The following is a 21,370-nucleotide window of genomic DNA, read 5'->3' on the forward strand; positions in this document are numbered from 1 at the left end:
TGTAGTGACTGTTTTGGTTGTCTTTCAGACTGGAAGGTTCTCCTAGTTAAATACCATCTTTGTTCATTGAAATTTTGCAACTATTTTCTCATCTGCTCATGAATCACAAAGTTGCTTTGTTTTCAAAGTAGGATTAATGCTGCCTAAACTGTGAATGTCTATCATGTTGCATGCAATGCAAACATCACAATTAACCAAAGGACAAGACAAGTAGTGTGACAAGGATGGCTAATGAGCTATTTACAGCAATGTACACCCCAGATATAGGTGTGTTAATTATCCCATTATTAGAGTAAGGAGACAACTAATTCAGATATCTCAATGCATGAACCGTGTAAAATACAATCGTCCATATACAGGCAAAAGGATAAACACAATATCAAGTTCAAATCCATGTTCAAATCCTATTTGAGCTTTAAACCTTGGAAAAGCCAATGCGGCCGGTTTGTTTCCTGATTAAATGTAGCACTGGAGCTGCTCATGGGGGTGTTGGGGTCACTACAATCCTCTCCTCGGTCCGATTTGAAAGAGGCAGATGAATCAATCTCCCTAATTCCTTTATGGGACGAGGAATCACATAATCCTAACTGAGTTTTTGAGGATTTTGATGATGCCTTCTTGCTCAAGCAACCTCCAATGCTTAATGTCAGCTCTACTTCACTATCTTCATCAGAACCAGCAACGCTCATCTTATGACTGCTGGTGGGCATCTGGGAACTTGGCCCTGCTTGGTCTTCCTCAACGGCACTGACTCCTGTGGACCTGTCTTCCTCAGCAGCAGGCCTTTCAAGATCAAATCCCCTTGCCATTTTCATGGTGTCTCCAGAGCAACTGCCACTTCGCTCCCTTGAGTTTGGATCGTCTCTCAAGCTCTGAATTTGGAAATTAAATTCACTTGTGGTTTGCATTGATGGATGGTGGGAGTTAATGAAGTGAGCATGGCTTATATCTGAGCTAGTCATGGAACTCCAATATCTGTTTTGTTTAAGTTCTTTTTTCAGCTCACCCATTAGTATCTTCTGCACTTTGTAGAGTCTGTGCAGTTCCTTCACCTGCAACTTTCAGTTTGTTATTACTAAGCTAAATAGCACCAATGACAAATTCTTGCAACTACTACGTTTTTAAGTGATGAACAACGGACTAATAGGAAGCTTGAAAGGGTCAGGATTTTTAAGGAGCCAAGTCAGTGTCATGGTGTATAGAAATAGTTATTTATGGAAACATTATCAATACTTTATAAAGAGGTGGATGGTGGGGCTCTTAGAATAATTGACAACATCAATAATGTGTTTCTGGTAGTTTAGCAGGAAACAAGAGTTAGGTTTAACATAGGTATTGATAAAGTTGGATGAAATACTTGAAAGTGTTGATTGTGATGTCAGTAAACCATTAAGTCAGTATTTAGCAATTTGTTTATTGATGGAATATATGTGGAAGCCTGAAAGGGGAGGCCTCTATTATTCATTTCACAAATTTACAGAATTTGACACCAAAAAATCTTCATACATATCTGTAGCCCCATGACTATCAGTTTATGTAGATTCATATGAGTGAATGTAGAATTTGCAATACAAATTAATGGCATCTGAGTTTTCTTAAAAAAGTGAAAGGTTTACTAGCTAATAAAAGATTCATAGTACCTGGTTTTTGAAGACATCTTCATGCATCTGCATTGTCTTTTTGATGGATTCTAAGTTGTGCTTTTCTAGCTTCCTGTCCATGGAGTCCTCAGAGCTGTCCACTACAGTTGTATAGCAGTTCCCCTTCAGTCCTCTATTCTTGAAATGCTCCCAGTCATCCACACAATGCACAGTAAAGCTGTTGCTGTTTGGTGAGGTTGCTAAGAGATTGACGGCGTATTCAAGTCTAGTCCCCATGTCTGAAATATATAACTATCAATTTGTTTCTAATTATGAAATACATCAACATACATTTTGAAACACAACAAAAATTTTGGAAATTTATTTTTTCAAGATAATGATACATTCTAAAGAACAAGGAATAAGAAATTGAATCCACTTTTTTTCCTCTCTTATCTTTCTACATTTCAGTGGGTTGGGTGTGATTTATAGGAAGTCACTACTACATGTAAGGTGGAGACAGGGTTTGATTGACCCCAAGTCTATCTGATGCTAAATTCAAGCACCAAGGACTAATGGAAAAATCTGATCATGTTGAGTCATCTCCAACCTTGCCCCAAGTCAAATTTGATTGCAAAAAAACAATTCCAACCCATCTGATCATTCCTCAAATTCACTCGTGCTTTCCTTTGATTTTTAACAGTTCCCTTTTATTTAGTTTGCTACAGAAGAGAAATTGTGGAAACAGGGTCTGGGTTTGGTAGTACTAACCAAAGGGGGAACAAAATGAAATGTTCAAAACTGCATAGGGAGCTCCAAATCCAACAGTTGGCAGACAATGAAGAAGGGTGAAAAAGAAAAATGTGATGTGGCAACAGTGATACCACAAATGGTATGTGGGTCTTTCTTTCTCTCACACACTCTTTTGGTGCCACCATCACTGGTCATAATAACAGTGGTCTTCATCTCAAGAAATTGTTCTCAAAAAGTGTCCACTTCTTTCTGTTTCTTCCATAGGCCTTTTTGCTATCCACATGATCAAATCACATAACAGCCAAACTACCATCTGATGATGCTCTTAGAGAGACTTAAAAGCAAGAAAACATTATTAATTAATAAACAGTAAAAGAGAATATGAGATAGAGAGATTCCAGTTCTCATGGCAAATTTACTATTTAAGAACTATCATTTCAATCTTAACATCATTTTGTACTGTTAATTATTTAATAGAAAGATCATTATCACTTTCAAACTTATTGGCATACCTCCTATGCATGATACAGCAATAAACATCACCATCTTAGTCCCCAGGCCTTATTAAGTGGAAGGATTGAAGGAACACTAATATTTAGAAGTGCTACTACTATCACATAACATACACAAGTACATAAAAACTTAGGACACAAACAAGCAAGAACTTGCATTAAGACCTATCACCAAACTTAAAAGACTTGTCTTTTATGTCATTCAGAGCTCTTCAAACACCTGATTCATCCCAAACTAAGAAAGCATGAAAACATGTATAATTCACGTTACCGGCGATATAAACTGGGCTGATCGCGATACTCTCTTAGGAGGCTCATTGAGCATGTTCCTCCTTCATGCCACTGCTTTCACCCATAAGCTGGTCTTCTCAGTAAACTAGAACCAAAAGAATGACTAGCCAATTCTGTGATGAATAGTAGCTGTTTTATTTTGTGACATGGACGGAGCAATCTAAGCAGTGCAACTATGGTGAGGCCTGAAAAACCAATCGTTGACACCTCTACACCAGCAAATCTATTGGCAGGCCAATACCTGCAGTCTTTCAGTTTGCTTAGAGAAAGAACAAAGCACCTTCTTCACTAAAAATATATATATATCAAAATCAGAATCATGGTTGTTAATAATTCAGGCTTGACAGGCTGTGAATGAAGGAAAGCAAGAAGAAAAAAAAAAAAAAAAAAAAGCTGGACTAACAATGTCCTTGTGTGTGTAGGCGTGTATAATATTTTGAGAGAGAGAGAGAGAGAGATATTTTATAAAGTTAATATTGTATTGTATATTGTATATTTGTGTTGTACTGGACAGTAGGAGAAGATCAAAGAAAGAAGGGAGAGGGGGGCCCATAAATTTATATAATAAGAACAAATGAGACTACTAAACATGAGCCAATGTAGGCCAGTGAACAAGATATTCCAGACAAAGTCTTGCAGATATCAAGATATGCATGAAAATTATATGGAAAGCTGGTGCTTCTTTCCTACAACAATACCACTCTTTTTCCATACATTTTTCTTTTTTTCTTTTCTCTTTTTTATTTTATTTTTATTTTATATATTTTGAGGAAATTCAATGATTCTGATCCAATTATTCTCTCCGTACTAAACATTCATATCTATTATTTAGTCCATTGTTGTCATTCAGATTTTATCAGAGTACCCAACTTTCAGGTGTTGGGATTCCACTGTTGTTTTTCCCTTAGCAACTGTAAAATTTTTGTTGGTCTTGCTATATCAGCAACCAAACCACAATAGTATAGTGACTATGTAGTTCAAACATGGCTTACTTAGTTACATTTTATGAAGTCTAAATCTATTTTTGTTGATAGAATAATGGTTATTATAATTAAACTTATTTTTGGGACTGTACCTATAATAGAGTAGATGATATTGAATTTGAATTATGTATTTACTACCTCCCATTTGAAAGTAAAAAATTTTACATGCTTGGTTTCCTTTATAGTAAGGAGTATGAACCCACACACACATCATTTAAAAAAAAAAAAAAAAAAAAAAAAAAAAGATCCAACATTTCGTAATTACAATTTATGCTTTTCTAGATTTATTGTAGTTTATTACCTATGTATGTCTAACTTTGAGAGAAAAAGGAAGTTAATATTGTTAAATTTTCCTTTTGCGTGAAAAGGCATCATAAATCATATTTTTCAATTTGAGCATGTATCTAGTTTTTTTGTTTTTTGTTCTTTTTTAAGTATAACATTGTTTATTTCTATTAATTATTTTCTTTTTGTGGGTATCATATTGAAAAAGAAAAACTTTTCACACTTGTCTCCTTGTGTCTGCTCCATAACTAAAAAAGCATCACCTAAAATTTTCCACATGTACTTGAAAATTGGGAAATGGGTGATGATGCCCTAGTTGTTTATATGTATATCTTAGGAAGACCACAAGACAAAAAAATTCCACATTACATAATCATATGATTAAAGTGTAGAAATTTAATAACAGTATAAAAAGTGTTAATAATAACAAGAAACCCAATTGAGAGATTTGAGATGAAGGGGAAACTTCCCACACATCACTTTCCTCTAAAAGCCTAAAGAGCCAAAACATACCTGTCCAAAACTAATTATTAAAAAAAAAAAAAAAAAAAAAAAACTTAAACCTTACAACAATTCAAAGTCTGATCCAGAGAAATCACAACCACACACATCCACATGCTTCACACCATTAAAATAGTACTATATGACTTTTCTTTCAACATTATATTCTATATGAGCATGCCTTACCTTGTCTTTTACTTGTTTATTGTCTCCTCTAAAGCTTAAGGTAACATGGGTTTGGGTCATGTGTACCCCATTACTAGCTCAAGATAAACCTACAAAACCGCACACCTATTCACACACACACACACTCACACCAGAACAGCATGCGAATATATATGCATTGCTAGGTTGAATTTGGGTTACATAACTAGGGTTCATAATTAACTAGATTCTTGTGCAGAAACTAATTGAAGATATGCCAAGGAACATTCATGTACTTTCTAATCTATGTAAGATTATCTCTTTTTTTTTTTTTTTTTTTTTTTAAATTGTCAATATTATGAATTAGATTTTTGCCCATTTAATTTCATGAGGCAAGGATTAGAGCAAGCGACTTATTATATGATTAAAAAAAAAGTGTTGATGGTTTAAGAAATATTAGCTTAAATTTTTTTTTTTTTTTAAAAAGCCCAAACTTGTGGGATGTGTCTTTGAGGATTTGCCACAACCTAGCAAGATTATTTTTTTAAAAAAAATTTCTATGTGAATTATGTACTTTTTTCTATATTTTTTTTTATTTCATTTCCATCATATGGAATATGTACTTAGTCTTGCATTGTTTATTTATTTTCAATTTATATTTTTTATTGGCACGATTGCGTATAACAAAATAATGACATGTTGGACTGTGAATCATCATCAATCTTTGCTTGCTGAATCCACCGTCTTAGTACTAAACAAATAAGCATTTATTACATGAGATTAAATCATACAAATGATTTCCTAACTTACATTGAAATATGCATATATTCATAAAAAAATAAAAACATTAAAATATGAATAATAAATAATTAGAAGTAATTAATAATAAGATTGAGACGGCTATAAAATAAAGACAGACTGGGCTGGCCATGTGAAAGGTCCACATGGCATATAAACCATAGGACCCTCCACCCGAAAAAAAAAATCTATACATTTTGTGGGCGCGCATGTAAAAAGCTATAGCTAGCTTAGTTATGTGGGGGAGAGGATTTGCCGATTTGGGAGGAAAAGAATATTATTTCTTCTTTTTTATTTTTATTTTTTCCATTTTTCTTGGAGATGTGGTTGTCATTTCCTATGTGATTTTGCTCTACTGGCTAGTTCAAGTACCTTCACAAACAAGTTGTCTTTTTTCAATTATATATTTGTGTACATTGAGAATCTAGTCCTTTTCACATCAACTTCGTAACTCCCCTTTTTTTTTTTTTTTTTTTCAACTCACTCTGCACGTTTCACTGATAAATTGGTTCGTATAATTGTATATGTCTAATCTTACTTTACCTTTTTATTATTATTATTTATATTTATAAATACTAAATATTTTCATTAAAAATATCAAAAAGTGTTAATGAAGTTACAAAACTCTTGACAATTGCATTAACTATACTTAAAAACCATTTGTAATATGCTATCTGTGTCATGTACGATAGAATATACTTTTTTATATGCTTTATTTTTATCATTTTTTTTAAACTTCGTTTTATTTTCATAATGTTAGGATTTAAGATTATATTTTCTTAATTTTTTAGGTGTTTTTAGGGGTTTACTACTTGTAAGGACTCAATTTGTAACGATCCCAAAATGATGTTGGGTTCGTACGTTAAAAGGCCTAAACAATAAAATTTGTAGAGCGTGGGCTTGAAAGGCTAGGCTTTGGTCATCGAACGGTGGTTAGTCATGATGTTCATACAGAATTAAACCATGTTCGCTCGAGGAATCTTTCTCCTCGATACGGCCTGGGAGGCTCTGGTTCTTGGCCTTTTTTCCCAGCCTCCTTTCTGGACTGCTTACTTCTCCTTTTATATTAGCATTTACCCCTCCTCCAACGTCCACGTGTAGGTTCAACTTTCTAGGGCTTATACTTGTCCCATTAGCCCATACCCAAAGTGGTTGGGAGTGGTTGTAAAAACTGAAAAACATTACTCTGTCTGGCGCAAAGTATTTAATTGCAGTAATGGTAGCTTTTCCTTTGTCCTTTGTCGCCATATTGTCCAAGGCTCCTTTATCTATCAACGCGGATGTGTTCGGCTCTTCCCAAAACTGTTCCTATGCCATTCTTACCCTTTCTTTTAGGAGTGCCTCGGGGATGCCGAGGATAGAGTCATCCTCGGCCATGTCTCAAGGCTATTTGGACTTTCACTGTAGGTCCTCGGTTATATCCCTCTTCGGCTCGGGTCTTGGGCCCCAATGTAAAGTGGGCCAGGGTCACAAATCCTCTGGCCCCACACTACTCATAATAGAGTGTTATTGTTATTTGATTTGTATCCATTAGAATCTATTCATCTATTTACTTCGAAAATAAGTTTTTTTGAAGCCTTTAAATGTCGATTAGCCCTTTCATATTTCATGTTTTGCATAGATGTTATTAGAGCTAATTAGTATCATGATATGGCAAAAATTTATGATGAAAGTAACCACCCTATTGACGATAATTGTGGGTGTAGGCCTCAGGGCGGCATGTCTATCGATTTAGTTTGAATACTAAATTGTTGGGGAGATAAACACTTTAGGAAGCTTTCTTGAATAATCAATATAACATATTGAGATACACTTTAATCCAAAAGGCTTAAGTTTAATGAGTATGTACTCAATTATGTTATATTAAATATTCATTCTTCTCATCATTATTCTATGTGAGACTTCATTCACACGTGTATACCCAATAATCTCCCTCTCACGTGTGAGTCTTTGCCTCTTTGTGGATTTCAATACCTCTTTGTGGGTCATGAACAAGTCCTACTTGCTTCTCTTTGCCTAATGAGCATTTCCCTTTACTAGTGCATCATCCATGGGCTTCCACGTGTCAATCTCACACGACTTTTGTCCTCCATGGGAACCTCACACTACACCATTGTCTAGTACTATTGGCAATAATACTCATTTGTTGGGCCTTTTCCAAGATCGTTTGTGTGAGCTTTATGAGTTTGCTTGGTGCAATATACCATTCCCGCTCTAATTGCGAAAGGGATCCGCCCTGCTCCATTTGCGAAAGGGTTTCAAGTACCTATACCCCGTTCTCGCTTCAATTGCGAAAGGAATCCCGATAAACTTGCCACCTTTGCCCTACTACACCATGGATTTTGATACCACTTGTTGGGGATATAAACATCTTGGGGAGTTTCCTTGAGTAATTAATATAACATATAAAGACACACTTTAACCCAAAAACCTAAGCCTTATGGTATATGCTCAATTATGTTATATTAATTACTTATTCTTCTCATTATTATTTAATGTGAGACTTCATTCACACATGTATATCCAATATAAACAAGATAGTGAAAACAATGGGGATAATCGTTCTAGAGACTGTGCTTGTGGTTGACCTATCAGCCGACACGTTCTTAATTTTAATGATGTTCTATACATTAATGGGGTATATCATACAAAAAAGGCTTCATAGATTGGATCTTGGATCTTGAAGATTATTTTTCTTATGTATATATTACAAAAAGATTTCAAGGTGCAACTTATATCAACCAAGCTTGAGCGTGGTTCAGTAGATTGGTGGAATGATATAACACTATTTTATCATGCAAAGAGGTAAACCTAAAATTTCTACACGGCCAAGAATGAAAAAAATTGATGATTAATTTTTTGTTCCCCCGTGATTATGATGAAATATTCTTTTATACAAGTTATGGTCATAGATTAAAAGAATTTACCTAAAGAGTATTGTGACGATAATTTCAGGAAGATCAAAATTTGGATGCAGAGAAAATTTCAATTTTCAAAAATACTCTTATTATCAGAGAAGTTGAACAAGATCAAATTTTAACAAATATTAAAAGCTAGAGCTAGGATACAAATAATTTGAAGAAAGAACGACTATTAAAGATGAAATTTTAAGTTTTAGTAGACAATTTTGCTTATGAAGAAGAGAAAACCGTGATACAAATAAATTTTCTATACATTATTTTAGAGAAAAAGTAATGCACATTTACTTTGATATAAAATCCCTAGTTTTTATTTTTAAATAAAATTCATAATAATAGTATTTTAATAAGAGTAATGCCTAATCAGTCGAGAAGAGGTGTAAAATTCAAACGCTACATAAACCCTATCAAGTTTAAAAATTTGAATCCAAAGTCAATCCATAGTAGTTTAAAAATATTTGAACCCATTTTAATAGGGTTAGGTTAGATCCAATCCATTGTCATTCCTAAAAATAACGAAGAAGTATGTTCATTTTTTTTTGTGTCTTTATCATGAAATTTATTGTCAATAAAAAATTCTTCAACAATAAACTTCTTTATTTAAAATTTCTTAATTTATAATTGGATTCTTGACTTAGGCAAATTCCTAAGATCAATTGCCTAAGATCGTAAGTGAAAGAAGGGCAATGACACATGGCTAAAATTAAACATGTGTCACCATCGTGACAAGTCCAATGCATTAGAATACTAGACCCAATTTTTGCCCAAAAACATATACTCTCTCCCCCTCTCTCTCAAAAGTCTTTCCATCTTCCCATCAAGCATATCTTTTATAAAGTATCTCTTAACAACCAAAAATTTTCAACCTACTATTTTCCTCTCTTACCCCAAAACTTATTATTCTCAAGGACCACATTTAAGATATATAATTTTTATTTTTTATGCATTATTCTTTATATATACAATTGATGTGAAAGATTCTATTATTAATTTGATTATAACTAAATATATTTTTGCTTGTGAATGTTATGGTTAGGTGTGATTTTATTGCTAAGTGAAGTTTTTTTTTTTTTTGAGAGAAAACGATAGTAGACTTTATTTATAGAGAATCAAGTTATACAATGGAGAAGAGAAAAGAGGAACATTCTCTTGACCAAATAGTGACCCCCTCATTCTCTTTTGCAACACTAGCTAAAACTAGAACAGTACGATTACATCGTAAAAGTAGACTAATAAAATAAATAAAATAAAAACTACCACAAAGAAATTTAATGTCTTCAAAATCTAAGCTACTGTAAAAGAGCAAATCTTCTCTTCAAAGTTTCCAGATACCCATAAAATCAATAAAGCGCCAAACAACTCCCTCTTGATATACTACGACATCAATGTGATGTGGTTTTTTTTTTTTTTTTTTTTATTATTATTATTATTTTTTAAGTTGAGAGAAACTTGGGGATGCCCAAAGCAGTTAGGATTGAGAATTTTTTTACAGAGAGAGAGGGGGGGGGGGGTGGTTGAATCTAGTTTTGTCTGCTTAGGATGTGGTTCAAGCTGGGTAGTGAAGTTGTAATAGTATCATTGATAAATCATGTTTTATTGGTCTACACTTTAATATTTATTTTATTCTATCATATTATTATTTATATTATAGATAATGTTCCTTTTTGTCTATAAATATTTTTAAGTATAGATGGCTACTAGAAAATATGGATATGGAAACTTAAGAGAAGAGAACAAAAAGGAAAATTAATTGAATATCTTGATAAATTTGACTAGAAAAAAAAACAAAAAAATACGGAAAAATATTGATAATTTAGATTTATTTTCAAAACTGCAAATTTCAAAAAATTATTTACAAATATAAGGAAATACTTAAATTGACGAACTAAGTTATATATATAAAAAAGACTATATTATTTTCCAAATGCGTGTATGGCTTCCATAAATTTATTGAAGTTGCTTCGAAACGGTCGATCAAAGCCTCAAAGTAGGTTGTTTAATTATTGTAGGTTTGAATTGGTTGGACTAGCTCACCTCAAACTTTATTGGGTTGATATCCTTGGATTGAGATTTGGTGCAATTGCAATATGCAATTACCAATTTCTTCTCTCACAAATTTTTTTACGACACCCACTTTTTAACTAATTTTTATTTTATTTTATTTAATGGTTGAAATAAAAAGTTGTTTTTTTCAACTCTCAATCTCAACAATACAATGCTATTGCATCAAGTGCAATACCTAGGGTATTACACCTTATCTGAATCCGATATCCTTGGTAAGGTTTCTCTCTTAATAAATTTACCCCCTTCATGCCTATAAGAAACAAATGAAATTAGTATGGAGCATCTTAACACTTAAACTCAATCATGATCAAAGACTCCAAATAATATCTACGTTCTTTATACCATTTGTTAATCCTAATTGCAGAAAGCTATTATGAAATCTAATATGGTTACTTTTCTTGAACTTTCTCCAATATCAATTCAAGCAAGCAAACACGTTTGCTTGTATGTCAAAACCATTACCCTTAGATTATGTTAGTTATTTTATTAAAGAACAAAATAATAATCAAATAACATAGCAATTTATCAAAGGAGTATGTTAACTAGTGTTCTTAGGACAATCATTAAAGAAAATAAAACGGATTCCACTTACATTGGAAAGTAACAAAAGTAGCAAAGATTAATAAAACATTGATTTTTTTTTTTTGAAAGTGACTCAATTTTCTAGAAAAGTGGCTTGATTATATTGTAAATTCAACATTTTTAAAAATTAATACGATAGATAGAATTCCAACTTATGGCGACTACTCTATAATAATTGCTCTTTATTATCAATTTAAGACACGAATTCATTTTTTTTATATAGAGAAAGTTTGAACTTCATACCATCAACGTAAAAATTCAACATTAATAATTGCCCTTTAGGACATTCAAGCTAAATGCTTTTGGAAGAAGAGCACTTACCAAAATTAAAAAGTCTATAGAGGCTACAATTGCACAATCCTATAGTCAAGTGGGTATTATTAATAATTTTGAAGAAAAAGTAAAGGACAAAAGAAGGAACGGAATCTTGAAGCAGTTCTAAAACTCTGTATGGTTTGTATGATTGGATAGGAATAAGCAGTAAGCACGCGTTGTAGCCTAACCAAGACACAAGCCGTAAGAGAGTGCCCCACACGACTCCACACTCTTTTAACATTTTATTACTTCTCCTTGTCTTTAACCAACAATTCCCATCAGTCATCATCCTAGTCCACTCTCCATAACAAGATTCTCTTAACCTCATCCATCCCAATTTCATATTTTGATCATGGTTTCTTGATAACCGTTATCATCGCGCTTTCTCTAAGGATAAATTTATTGGACCTTATACCACTAAAAAGCAATACAAATATATAAATAAATACTTATTTAACTGACTTATATGCGATTGCCCCAAAAAAAAAAAAAAAAAAGTTAAATATAATAAAAAACTTAATCTTAATCACATTTATCAGACACTTATTTTATATATATAATGAGTTTTTGGAGAATGTGATTAAGATCCATGACTCCCATTTGTTTGTACGTCTAATGCTTTGCATTTTGCAAATGTGCATACATGAAGATAGATACAACATGATACTTGTATGGGGACACTACCATATACTTGAAAAGGATTCTTTAGCAGAATTTCTGTAAACTAAGAATTCAATCATCGCAGTGATTGTCAATTTTCCAGCAAAATCATGAAAGTATTCAAGTAGCTCAAGCAATAATCCTTGATTTTTATTGAAAATATACTTAAGGGTTGGATTGGTTAGGCATTTTGGGAGCCTAAACACATTTTTTTAAAATCAAAAACTCTATTTCGTAAAAGCAACTTCTCATGACCATTTTACAAAAGCTTATTTTAAACCCAAAACATTGTTTTGCAAAGACTTATCCAAATGCACCCTTAGTAGAGTTTAATATAACACTACCTAATAAACATATTAGGTTCAAGATTAAAGTTTAAAAGTGAAATTCGCCCTCCACTAACCACAAATGTCCATAAGCTTTTCTTTCTTTTTTTTCCCTGAAATTTAGTTTGGTTTTTGCCCTACAAATTTTAGAAATTTATAATTACATGATAAAAAATTTTAAATTGTCAATTCTGATACTTGAGTATGATATCATTCATCGAGCTTGGCATGAAAGAACTAGTCACATTTGTACTATTTTTTAAGGGTGTCCACGGGTCAATTAAAGTAGGGTTTGTGCTCAAATCAAACTCGACTTGATCACTTTGGGTGGTGAAGAAAGAAACCCATCGTCGACTAGGAAGGAATGTCAATTCGGACGGCTAGGGTCTCAATAAGTGGTAATTGGTTGTCGTTTAGAGTTGGTGAAAGCAAATTCTGCAAGATCTATTGAGATTTGGTTATATTTGATTGAAATCTCACGGAGACCAACAAAGTAACCCTCATATCGGAGGAGAAAACGATGTCTAACGGTGGAGATTGGTCAGATTAGTTGGATTCATTTTTTCTTGCAAGGACCCATCACTTGACTCGGAAGCTGTTGAATTTTGAAGGAGGCGACTGTCTTCGATTGTAGAATTAAGCAAATCCATTGGATTTTGAAAAAGGCGACTGTCATCAACTGTGGCATTGAGTGGATTGGTTGAATCTCAAATTCGAACAAGTCAAATCTGCTGGTTTAGTGGGTACTGATCTTAGATTAGTTGCACATCCACACAACATATTAATAATCTAAGCATAGGTAATAATTAAATTTCTTGCTCTAATTATATAGTTCAAAAAAAAAAAATATTTGGTATAGAACTGATCTTAGATTAGGTGCACTTCCACACAACATATTAATAATCCAAATTTACATTGTTAAGACATCATTTGAAAAACATATTTAAAATTTTTTTCTTTCTTTGAAAAAAAACAAAAAAAGAAAGAGACAATATAGTATGATTTTTATTAAGAATGAAACTATTGTATGATTGTATCTTTGAATGTGTCAATTTGTTCATTCTAAAGTTTACAAACTGTACACAAATTGAATAATAAAAGCCATCCTTGCAGATATTATCTTTGTAACTATAATTATCAAATTTTCTATATTTTTTAAAGGATTCAGTTAACTATCCATTTTGAGAAAAATTTTATGAAAAATTGAAAAAATTGTCAAAACAATAAATTACTTTTTCTTTTTTTATAAAATATTTCCTAAAGTTGATTATAAATATATACCTTAAGCCACACATACCTTAAGCCACACATGAGTAAATTCCTTTTCAATATTATAAACTAGATTTCATTCTCAAATGTCTTTTCTTGCTTTTTACAATCTCATCGTACTTAAATGGCATCCTTTAATAGACCCCACCATAATAAACCCACCAATATAATTGGTCCCTATCGTATACCTAAGCTTGAATGTGAACCAATTGTTTCCACATCAAGTTCAGTCATGATCCATAGATTCAGGGAAGGTAAGCACTGCCCCTCCCTCTCCCTTTTATTTTGTTTTTTGTCTAGAAAAAGGGTCACATCCTCATAAGTTCTTGATAAGATTTGACCTAATAAAAGTTGAAAATGTTTCAATCAAGATGCTAGGTGTCTTGTGGGGTTTGAAGATTGTCCTTGTGACACGTGTTACTCACCCAACCATGAAAGTTGTTTTTAGTACTCTTATCGTGTTTTTATTTATCAGAAGTGGAGAAGATCTAATGGTCACTTTGTGATTTGACTTGAGGAGTTTTTGTTTTGGGATTTTTAAAGGCCATCACTTAAAGGTTGTTAATTAAATACTTAAGCAATTGGCCCTAGATTAGATTCTTATAAGCGTGTCAGGGTTTTTTTTTTTTTTGGAGAATAATAAGCGTGTCAGGTTAAGGGTGAATTTTTTCATTGTTTTTACATTTTAGAATGAAAAGGCACATCACTTCTAATTAAAGCAAATCACTAGATTGAATACTTCTTTTTATCTGGTAGAGTCAGCAATTTTGGACTCTGATACACCACCTTTGCTTTTCTTAAGAATTCCTGAATTTCACTTCATTAAAATAATACCAACTTGATGATGATCAAACCTAACAAAATTGAATCCAACTTGGTAGCTCGACTCATAACCAAAATAAGAATATGAGAATTTTTGAAGGAGAGGAATTTGAACCTTAGATACTTTCGTTAAAAACATCAAAAAGTATCAATTATGTTACAAGGGTTTTGATATTCACATTCATTGAATTAATCCACTACATATTTCAATCACATTCATAGAATTATTTAATTGAGTTAGAATATCCTTCTCAAAGTTCTTTAAAAAATGATTCATGTCAAAATAAAATCTAATTAATATAAAATTGAATTTATACTATTTGGGTTTTTGGGTTTTCAAAGGTTCATAAGCAGTTTGGTAGTAGCATAATTTATAATAAAAAGATAAATTATACAAATGTTTCTTGAAGTTTAGGAGAATGATGTTCTGCCCAAAACCTTAAGGGAAATGTTGCTATATTCTCTTGAGATTTAATGAAATCAACGCATTACTCATTTTGTTAATAATAGCTTTGAATATTCTAAATTTTGAAAAAGTTTCCTTCACCAAACTTTAATCATAGTTAGTATAATTTTTTTTTAAAAAAATATTGTTTCTTGTCACCAAATCATGTTTAAGGTTTAGTCAAGAGGATCTTTTCAAATTTTGATATATTTTGTTACTGCTATCAATGGAGAAGGGCTTATGTGTCGATTTCATCAATCCTCAAAAGAGAGGAGTGTTATTTTTCTTAAGGATTGGAGTGAAGTATCATTCTCCCAAACCTTAAGGGAGGTTTGTGTAATTTACCCAACTGAAGAATACACAGTTTATTTATAAATTTTCTACAAAATATCATTTACACCCTTTATGTTTGAAATTGCTTGTAAATCTGTCACTTAAATTTGAAAATTTGTAATTTACACTATTAAGTGTTATACACTTACACCAATATCAATGTGTCCATTCCATTAACCTTAGTTAAAATCATTCCAACGGATGATGTAAATTGTAAGTATTGAAGTTGATGGGCCAATTTAAAAGTAACCTCAAACTTAGAGGATGTAAATATAGTTCAACTTTTAATAGATTTCTTCTGAAAATTATAAATATATTTTTATGTAATTAACCATTATTTTTTAAAAAAAAAAACTTAATAATCAATTAATAAGTGAGTTATTTTGGAGCTCGAAGTTGAGCTTCTATACCTAAATAAGCCTTGCTGAGTCAAGTTTCATATCAGTTGGCATCTGGAGCATAAGCTCAAACGAAATATAGGATTAGCTCAACATGAACTTTTGTATAGCAATGGTGATGGGTTAGGTTTGTGAGTTTTTCCCCAACCAGACCCTAATAGTAAAAAGTTTTTTAATAGGTTTGGGGTGGATTTGGGTTCACATTTTCAAACTCTATAGGGTTTTTGGAAGGATTTGAGGGCTATAGTCATTGTAACCTAAACTAATTATTAATTTAAAATATTAAAATACCTCTATTTTTAGTTTCTTTTCTTTTCCACAAAAAGTAGGGTTTCTATTAAAAGCAAGTATGCGTATTTCTCTCTTAAAATGTTACTTTTTTTTTTTTTTTTGGAATACTAAGTATTTAACACACACACGGAGAGAAAAGAAAATGTCTTAAAGAAACTGACAGTGATATATATCTAAAAGGACCCAACTCTTAAAATGTTACTTAATTTAGTGTAAAGTGCTTAATAATGCATAAATATTGTTAGATGGTATTTCATATCTTCAATTTTAGATTAACTTGACTTGATCTAATCTGTTTGACCTAACTCATGATAAGATAAACAAGGGTGTTTTGGCACGAGTGTAAATATAAATATTATATGAGCTTGAGATAGGGTTAGTTAGATTTATTTGTATAAATTAGGGGTTGGGAAAATTTTGTCTTATTTTTTTTCCAACCCAAATCCGTTGCCATTCCATTCCTACTTCTCGAGCAAAGCTTGATTACTATTAATTTTTATAGATCTTATGTTTAAGATCAATTATTGGCACGAGAACATATATTTTAGTAGGTAATACAAGGTTTGTATTTTTTTTTTCATGAATCTTAAGTCATCCTTTAAAACAAAAATCTCATCAAACAAAAGATTTAGATCAACAAGTCTTAAATCAGTCATTTTGGTTTTACTCTTTTTTTTTTTTTTTTTTTTTTGTTTTGAGAAGAGCCATTGTAGTTTTACTTCACTCTAGTAGCTTAGTTCTTCTTGGGTTGTTTATAATTTTGGCATCAATATATCAAGAATAACTTAAATACGATCATAAGTTCAATTGAAAAGGATTCACAGAATCACAGCAGCTGAAATTTTAACTAGCATGCTCGCTATGGCAATGTTACCAAACTATCAACCTTTTGGCTGTTTAGATCCATGAAAATTAGGAGATAATTACATACGTAATATTTAATTAATTTAACACATTATATATGCTTTCTGTCAAGTACAAAATTTTTAGAACATATTCCCGAAGTTTATAAGAACAATGCACCGAGTTAGGTCACATAAACCAACATGAATATGATTGTGTAAGTATCATTGTTGACTCCAAAAAACAAAGTAATCTCCAAGAGACTCAATCATGGTACAAGTTTTGAGCTGATTGAAGTTATTAGATTTACATTTTTGTATGCTGGGGTTGGTCAAACAATGATGCCTCATCCCCTTAACATATAGTACTACCAATCATATTCACAAAAATTAAAAAAAAAAAAAAAAAACCCACTAATTGAAACAAACAAATAAATAAAAAAAATAAAAGGGTCACTAGTGAAAAAAAGATTTTAATAATCATCATTCTTAAAAATTGAAAAAAAAAAAAAAAAAATCCATTGGCTCTCGTTCAATTCCCACATTCAATGCATCAGATTCGGAGTGTGACTTCCCAACCAATGAATATAAACAAATGTTAAACAAAGTAATAAATTATTAGAAGATTGGGTTTATAAAGAGCCAAAGGAATCTCTCTATTTTTGGGTCTAAAGCTTATCTTCTCTGGATCCAATACTCATCCTCGTTTTACAACAATATCCTCACCCCCCACGCTGGACTGGGGTTCTCTTTTTTTTATTCTCATTTATCTTCCTCATTTGTTTTGGCGCTTCAATTATTGTTGTCAACATTTTTAATTACTATTTTAAGTTTTCATTTGTCATTTTGATAGAAAGTGGATGTATATGTTGGAAAGCAAATAGCATCATTCTAATTTTTTTTTTTTTTTTTTTTAAGCTTGGCCTTGACCTTTTATTCTATTTCTATTGTTGTGTTTTATTTTACTTTATTTTGGGCTGAGGAACGAGAGTGCATTACAGTTTGATGAGATCTTTTAAGACTATAATTTTTGTGTTCACAATTTTAATGTAATAAACTGTGAGTGACTGTTTATCACATTCATATGGACTGTCACTTTATATATTTATTTATTTTTCTCTCTTTCCGACCATTCATAATAAGTCAAATTGGAATTATAGCAAAAGCTATAGCATAAGAGTTGTGTCCACAAATTTTGCAAACGCGCAAGCTGTCCCTCATGGCACCAGCATATTTGATTGCTTTGTTTTTAATTTACACACATAAGCACTTTGGTATAACTAAATGATTTGGAAAAGTAGGTGTGTGTGCCTAATCACATGGAGGAAACTTTAGCTAGAACAAGTTTGTATTTTAGAAAATTGAAGAAAGGAACAGACAAGAATCTTAAGCTTGATTGCAATTGTCCTAGAGAATCTCTTTGTTTCAGAGGAAAATTTAATAATTCTGGACAAGGAGAGTATCCATGTGTTAGATGGGTTATTTTTTTTGTACCAAATATGATGGTGATATGAGGTTGTTGTGTTGTATTCAAGTGCAAATAAAGAATTCTTCAAAAAAAGAAGAACTGCAAATAAAGAATAGACAATAAGTCAATTACCTGTTCAGGAGAAACAAGCACAGGTACCAGTACTGGGCAATTGTAGTTCTTTTGAGTTAAATTTTGGACAATAATTTAGAAAAGCTCTACTGTGGAAGTCTCACTACGCATCAGCAGATAACGTTTTCATGTCAAACTAGCACTTATTTTTTATAGTACGAACCATTTTCACTTTTCAGTTAACTTTTTCGATGTCTACTGACCATTTCAAAGATGAAATTTAAAATTTTTGAGGGAGTGAAAGGATTTTAAAAAGTTTGATATAGCAGTTAATGTGAGACATCCATATTAGATTTTCTGCATTTTTAAATATCTTATGCCAATCCAAGTCCTTAATTTGTAGCACAACTGGTTTTTCATTATATTTTTAATAAAAATATTTAGAGTTTAAATCCTTTCTATCTCTATTTCATTATAACTACCGTATTAAAAATAATGATAATAAAAGAAAGTGATACCACACTTTGTCAAATAAACCTATTTGACAAAAGTGACTCAACCGTATTAATCTGTCACTCACACACACAGAGTAAAGGATATTAAAAGTGGTGATGGGAGTTGGGGTTTCTGTGGAATTTTAGAAGAGCTTTCGGGTTGCCACAATGTTACAATCCAAGTAACCCTTTTGATTATTGTAACTCTGTAAAGTTCTTCGATCTATGCTTGGATGAACTTGTTGTAACATGATACAAATCTCTAGGTGCACAAATGTCGCAACAACTCTAATTATGTGTGTATCTCTCTGTTTTAAGATGACAATTATAAAATATGTCTTTTATATGTTCTTGAATCCCAGTGCATGAATTCCTAGAAAGTCAAGTCATTATGGGTTGAAAACATAATTTAATGTTCAATTTTTCTAAAGCTTGATAAATCAAAAGGTGTTGATCTAGTTTTCCCGAAGATTCATTTATTCTCGATAGATCAACAGGTATCGAGACTTGCAGATTTAGCTTTTCTTGAACAATTTTGTGTCTTCAATAATGACATTTGTTTACTCAACCAAGATCTTCTTGAACACACTGACACAATTACATATAAAGTGTTTTGATTTCGGATATGCAAATACATAAAAATATGACTCTTAAAATTAGTATTTTATTTTCCATCTAAATGTCAAAAGGTACAATAAAATAGTGTAATCTTGTATCACTATTTATTTGCATGCTTTTATTATATCCAACTCAATATGCACGTATTTCTTTGTCCTATGAAAGGGCTTAAAGGTTTATAATTGTGATAAGTTTGTATTTGGGATGGATTTGTGTAACTTTAAGCATTATTATATTACTTAATTTTTTTAATACAAATTTTTACAAAATTTACCATTTGATTAAAATTTCTTCTCATACATCCACGCTTGCAAATTTTTAAGATAATCAAATATTAATAACCATCTCATCCACAAAACACTTAAAATTTAAGTTTTTGTATCATAAAATTATGCATAAAATATTATTTTCTATGGATCAAATAGTAAATAATATTCAATTGATATGAAATTTGGTATGTGTTGAGAAAAATATAGAATATATATATATATATATATATAGAGAGAGAGAGAGAGAGAGAGAGAGAGAGAGAGAGAGAGAGAGAGAGAGATGTTTTAAGAATCTGTACATGAACTTCCTTAAAAGAATAAGCCAAAGAACAAGCTATAAGCTACCCCTCTTTGAAAAATGGTGGGAAGGCTGCTTTAAAAGGTATGGGAAAGAATTGTTGCTTCATTTTATTTGTATCTAAAAATAATGTTGGGTCAGAAGTCAGCTCCAATAACTAATGCTAAGATTTGTAGCCCTCTTTTATTTCTTAAATCCCTTATTATTATTATTTTTTTTGAAAGGTAAATCCCTTATTATGGTGTAGGAAAGATTCAATTCTATAATTCTGACAAAAGGTTACAAACATCCACAATCCACAGCTTTAACTTTAGAAGCTGTAGAAATTTTATGAGAATACATGCTCATTGATTAGATTCCTGATTTAGAAGGTGTATCTATGGGTTTTAAGTTCCCCCAATTGTTTTTCCTTTTTTTTGTCAGTTTCCTAAATTCCAATTCAAAATTCGGAAAAGATTTTCCACACACACTGGTATGGTAGAACTGAACAATGAGGTCTGGCTGTAAAGTAGGCCTTGCAATGTAAGCCCCATCAATACCCTAGAAAAAGAAAAAGAAAGGGCCCTACCAATGTTTTTTTGCCCAGGATCAAAAGTTAAGGAGGTTGGGCCCAAGAATGAGAAAATGGAACCCTATATGGACCTTAGGGTTGAAATCTTCGTGCTGCCCGTCAAAACTTTAGCCCAAGTGGACTAATAAAGTTCCCTCTAACTCTAGTGCAAACCTTTTCCTCTCAAGAGATAAAATCATTGTTATTTCTTCCACAACGGCAAGCAAACAATAAATCTAGAAACTTGTGTGGAAAATAGGGGGAAAAATAGCCCTTCTATAATATTCATACGTCCAAAGATTTGGACAATAATCGATCCTTAACATTATTAAAAAATGTGATAGAATAGCATAATATTTTAGATTGTTTTGAGTGCCCGTTTGGTTCAATTTTAAGGGTCTAAAATGTGCATTCACCAACCCAATTTATGAAAATGTGTGTCCAATAACGAATTTTAAAAGCACGTTATCCCCTCAGAACCTTTTTATT

The 21,370-nt window shown here is 31.8% G+C and overlaps 1 protein-coding gene across 2 annotated transcripts; it reads right to left on the reverse strand.

Moving 5' to 3' along the window:
• Positions 1–239: 239 nt before the first annotated feature.
• Positions 240–3,537, reverse strand: LOC126706030 (uncharacterized). 2 transcript variants are annotated; one of them, XM_050405293.1, is made up of 4 exons: positions 3,117–3,537; positions 2,352–2,667; positions 1,641–1,879; positions 240–1,052 (listed from the first exon to the last, which is right to left on the reverse strand). In XM_050405293.1, the coding sequence occupies exons 3-4, from the start codon at positions 1,875–1,877 to the stop codon at positions 405–407; spliced, it is 885 nt and encodes a 294-aa protein (XP_050261250.1). In that variant the 5' UTR covers positions 1,878–1,879; positions 2,352–2,667; positions 3,117–3,537; the 3' UTR covers positions 240–404. The 2 variants fall into 2 exon arrangements, with proteins under 2 accessions (XP_050261250.1, XP_050261249.1); XM_050405292.1 differs by lacking the exon at positions 2,352–2,667 and having other exon boundaries at positions 3,117–3,534.
• Positions 3,538–21,370: the final 17,833 nt, after the last annotated feature.

Source organism: Quercus robur, chromosome 11 (assembly GCF_932294415.1).
Source record: "Quercus robur chromosome 11, dhQueRobu3.1, whole genome shotgun sequence".
Classification (NCBI taxonomy): domain Eukaryota; kingdom Viridiplantae; phylum Streptophyta; class Magnoliopsida; order Fagales; family Fagaceae; genus Quercus; species Quercus robur.

What these genes read in the sequence shown, in the direction of transcription:
- LOC126706030 (XM_050405293.1), bottom strand. Translation starts at nt 1,877, where the DNA reads ATGGGGACTAGACTTGAATACGCCGTCAATCTCTTAGCAACCTCACCA. An exon ending in AAGATGTCTTCAAAAACCAG is followed by an intron (nt 1,053 to 1,640) that starts GTACTATGAATC and finishes TGAAAGTTGCAG; the next exon opens with GTGAAGGAACTGCACAGACT.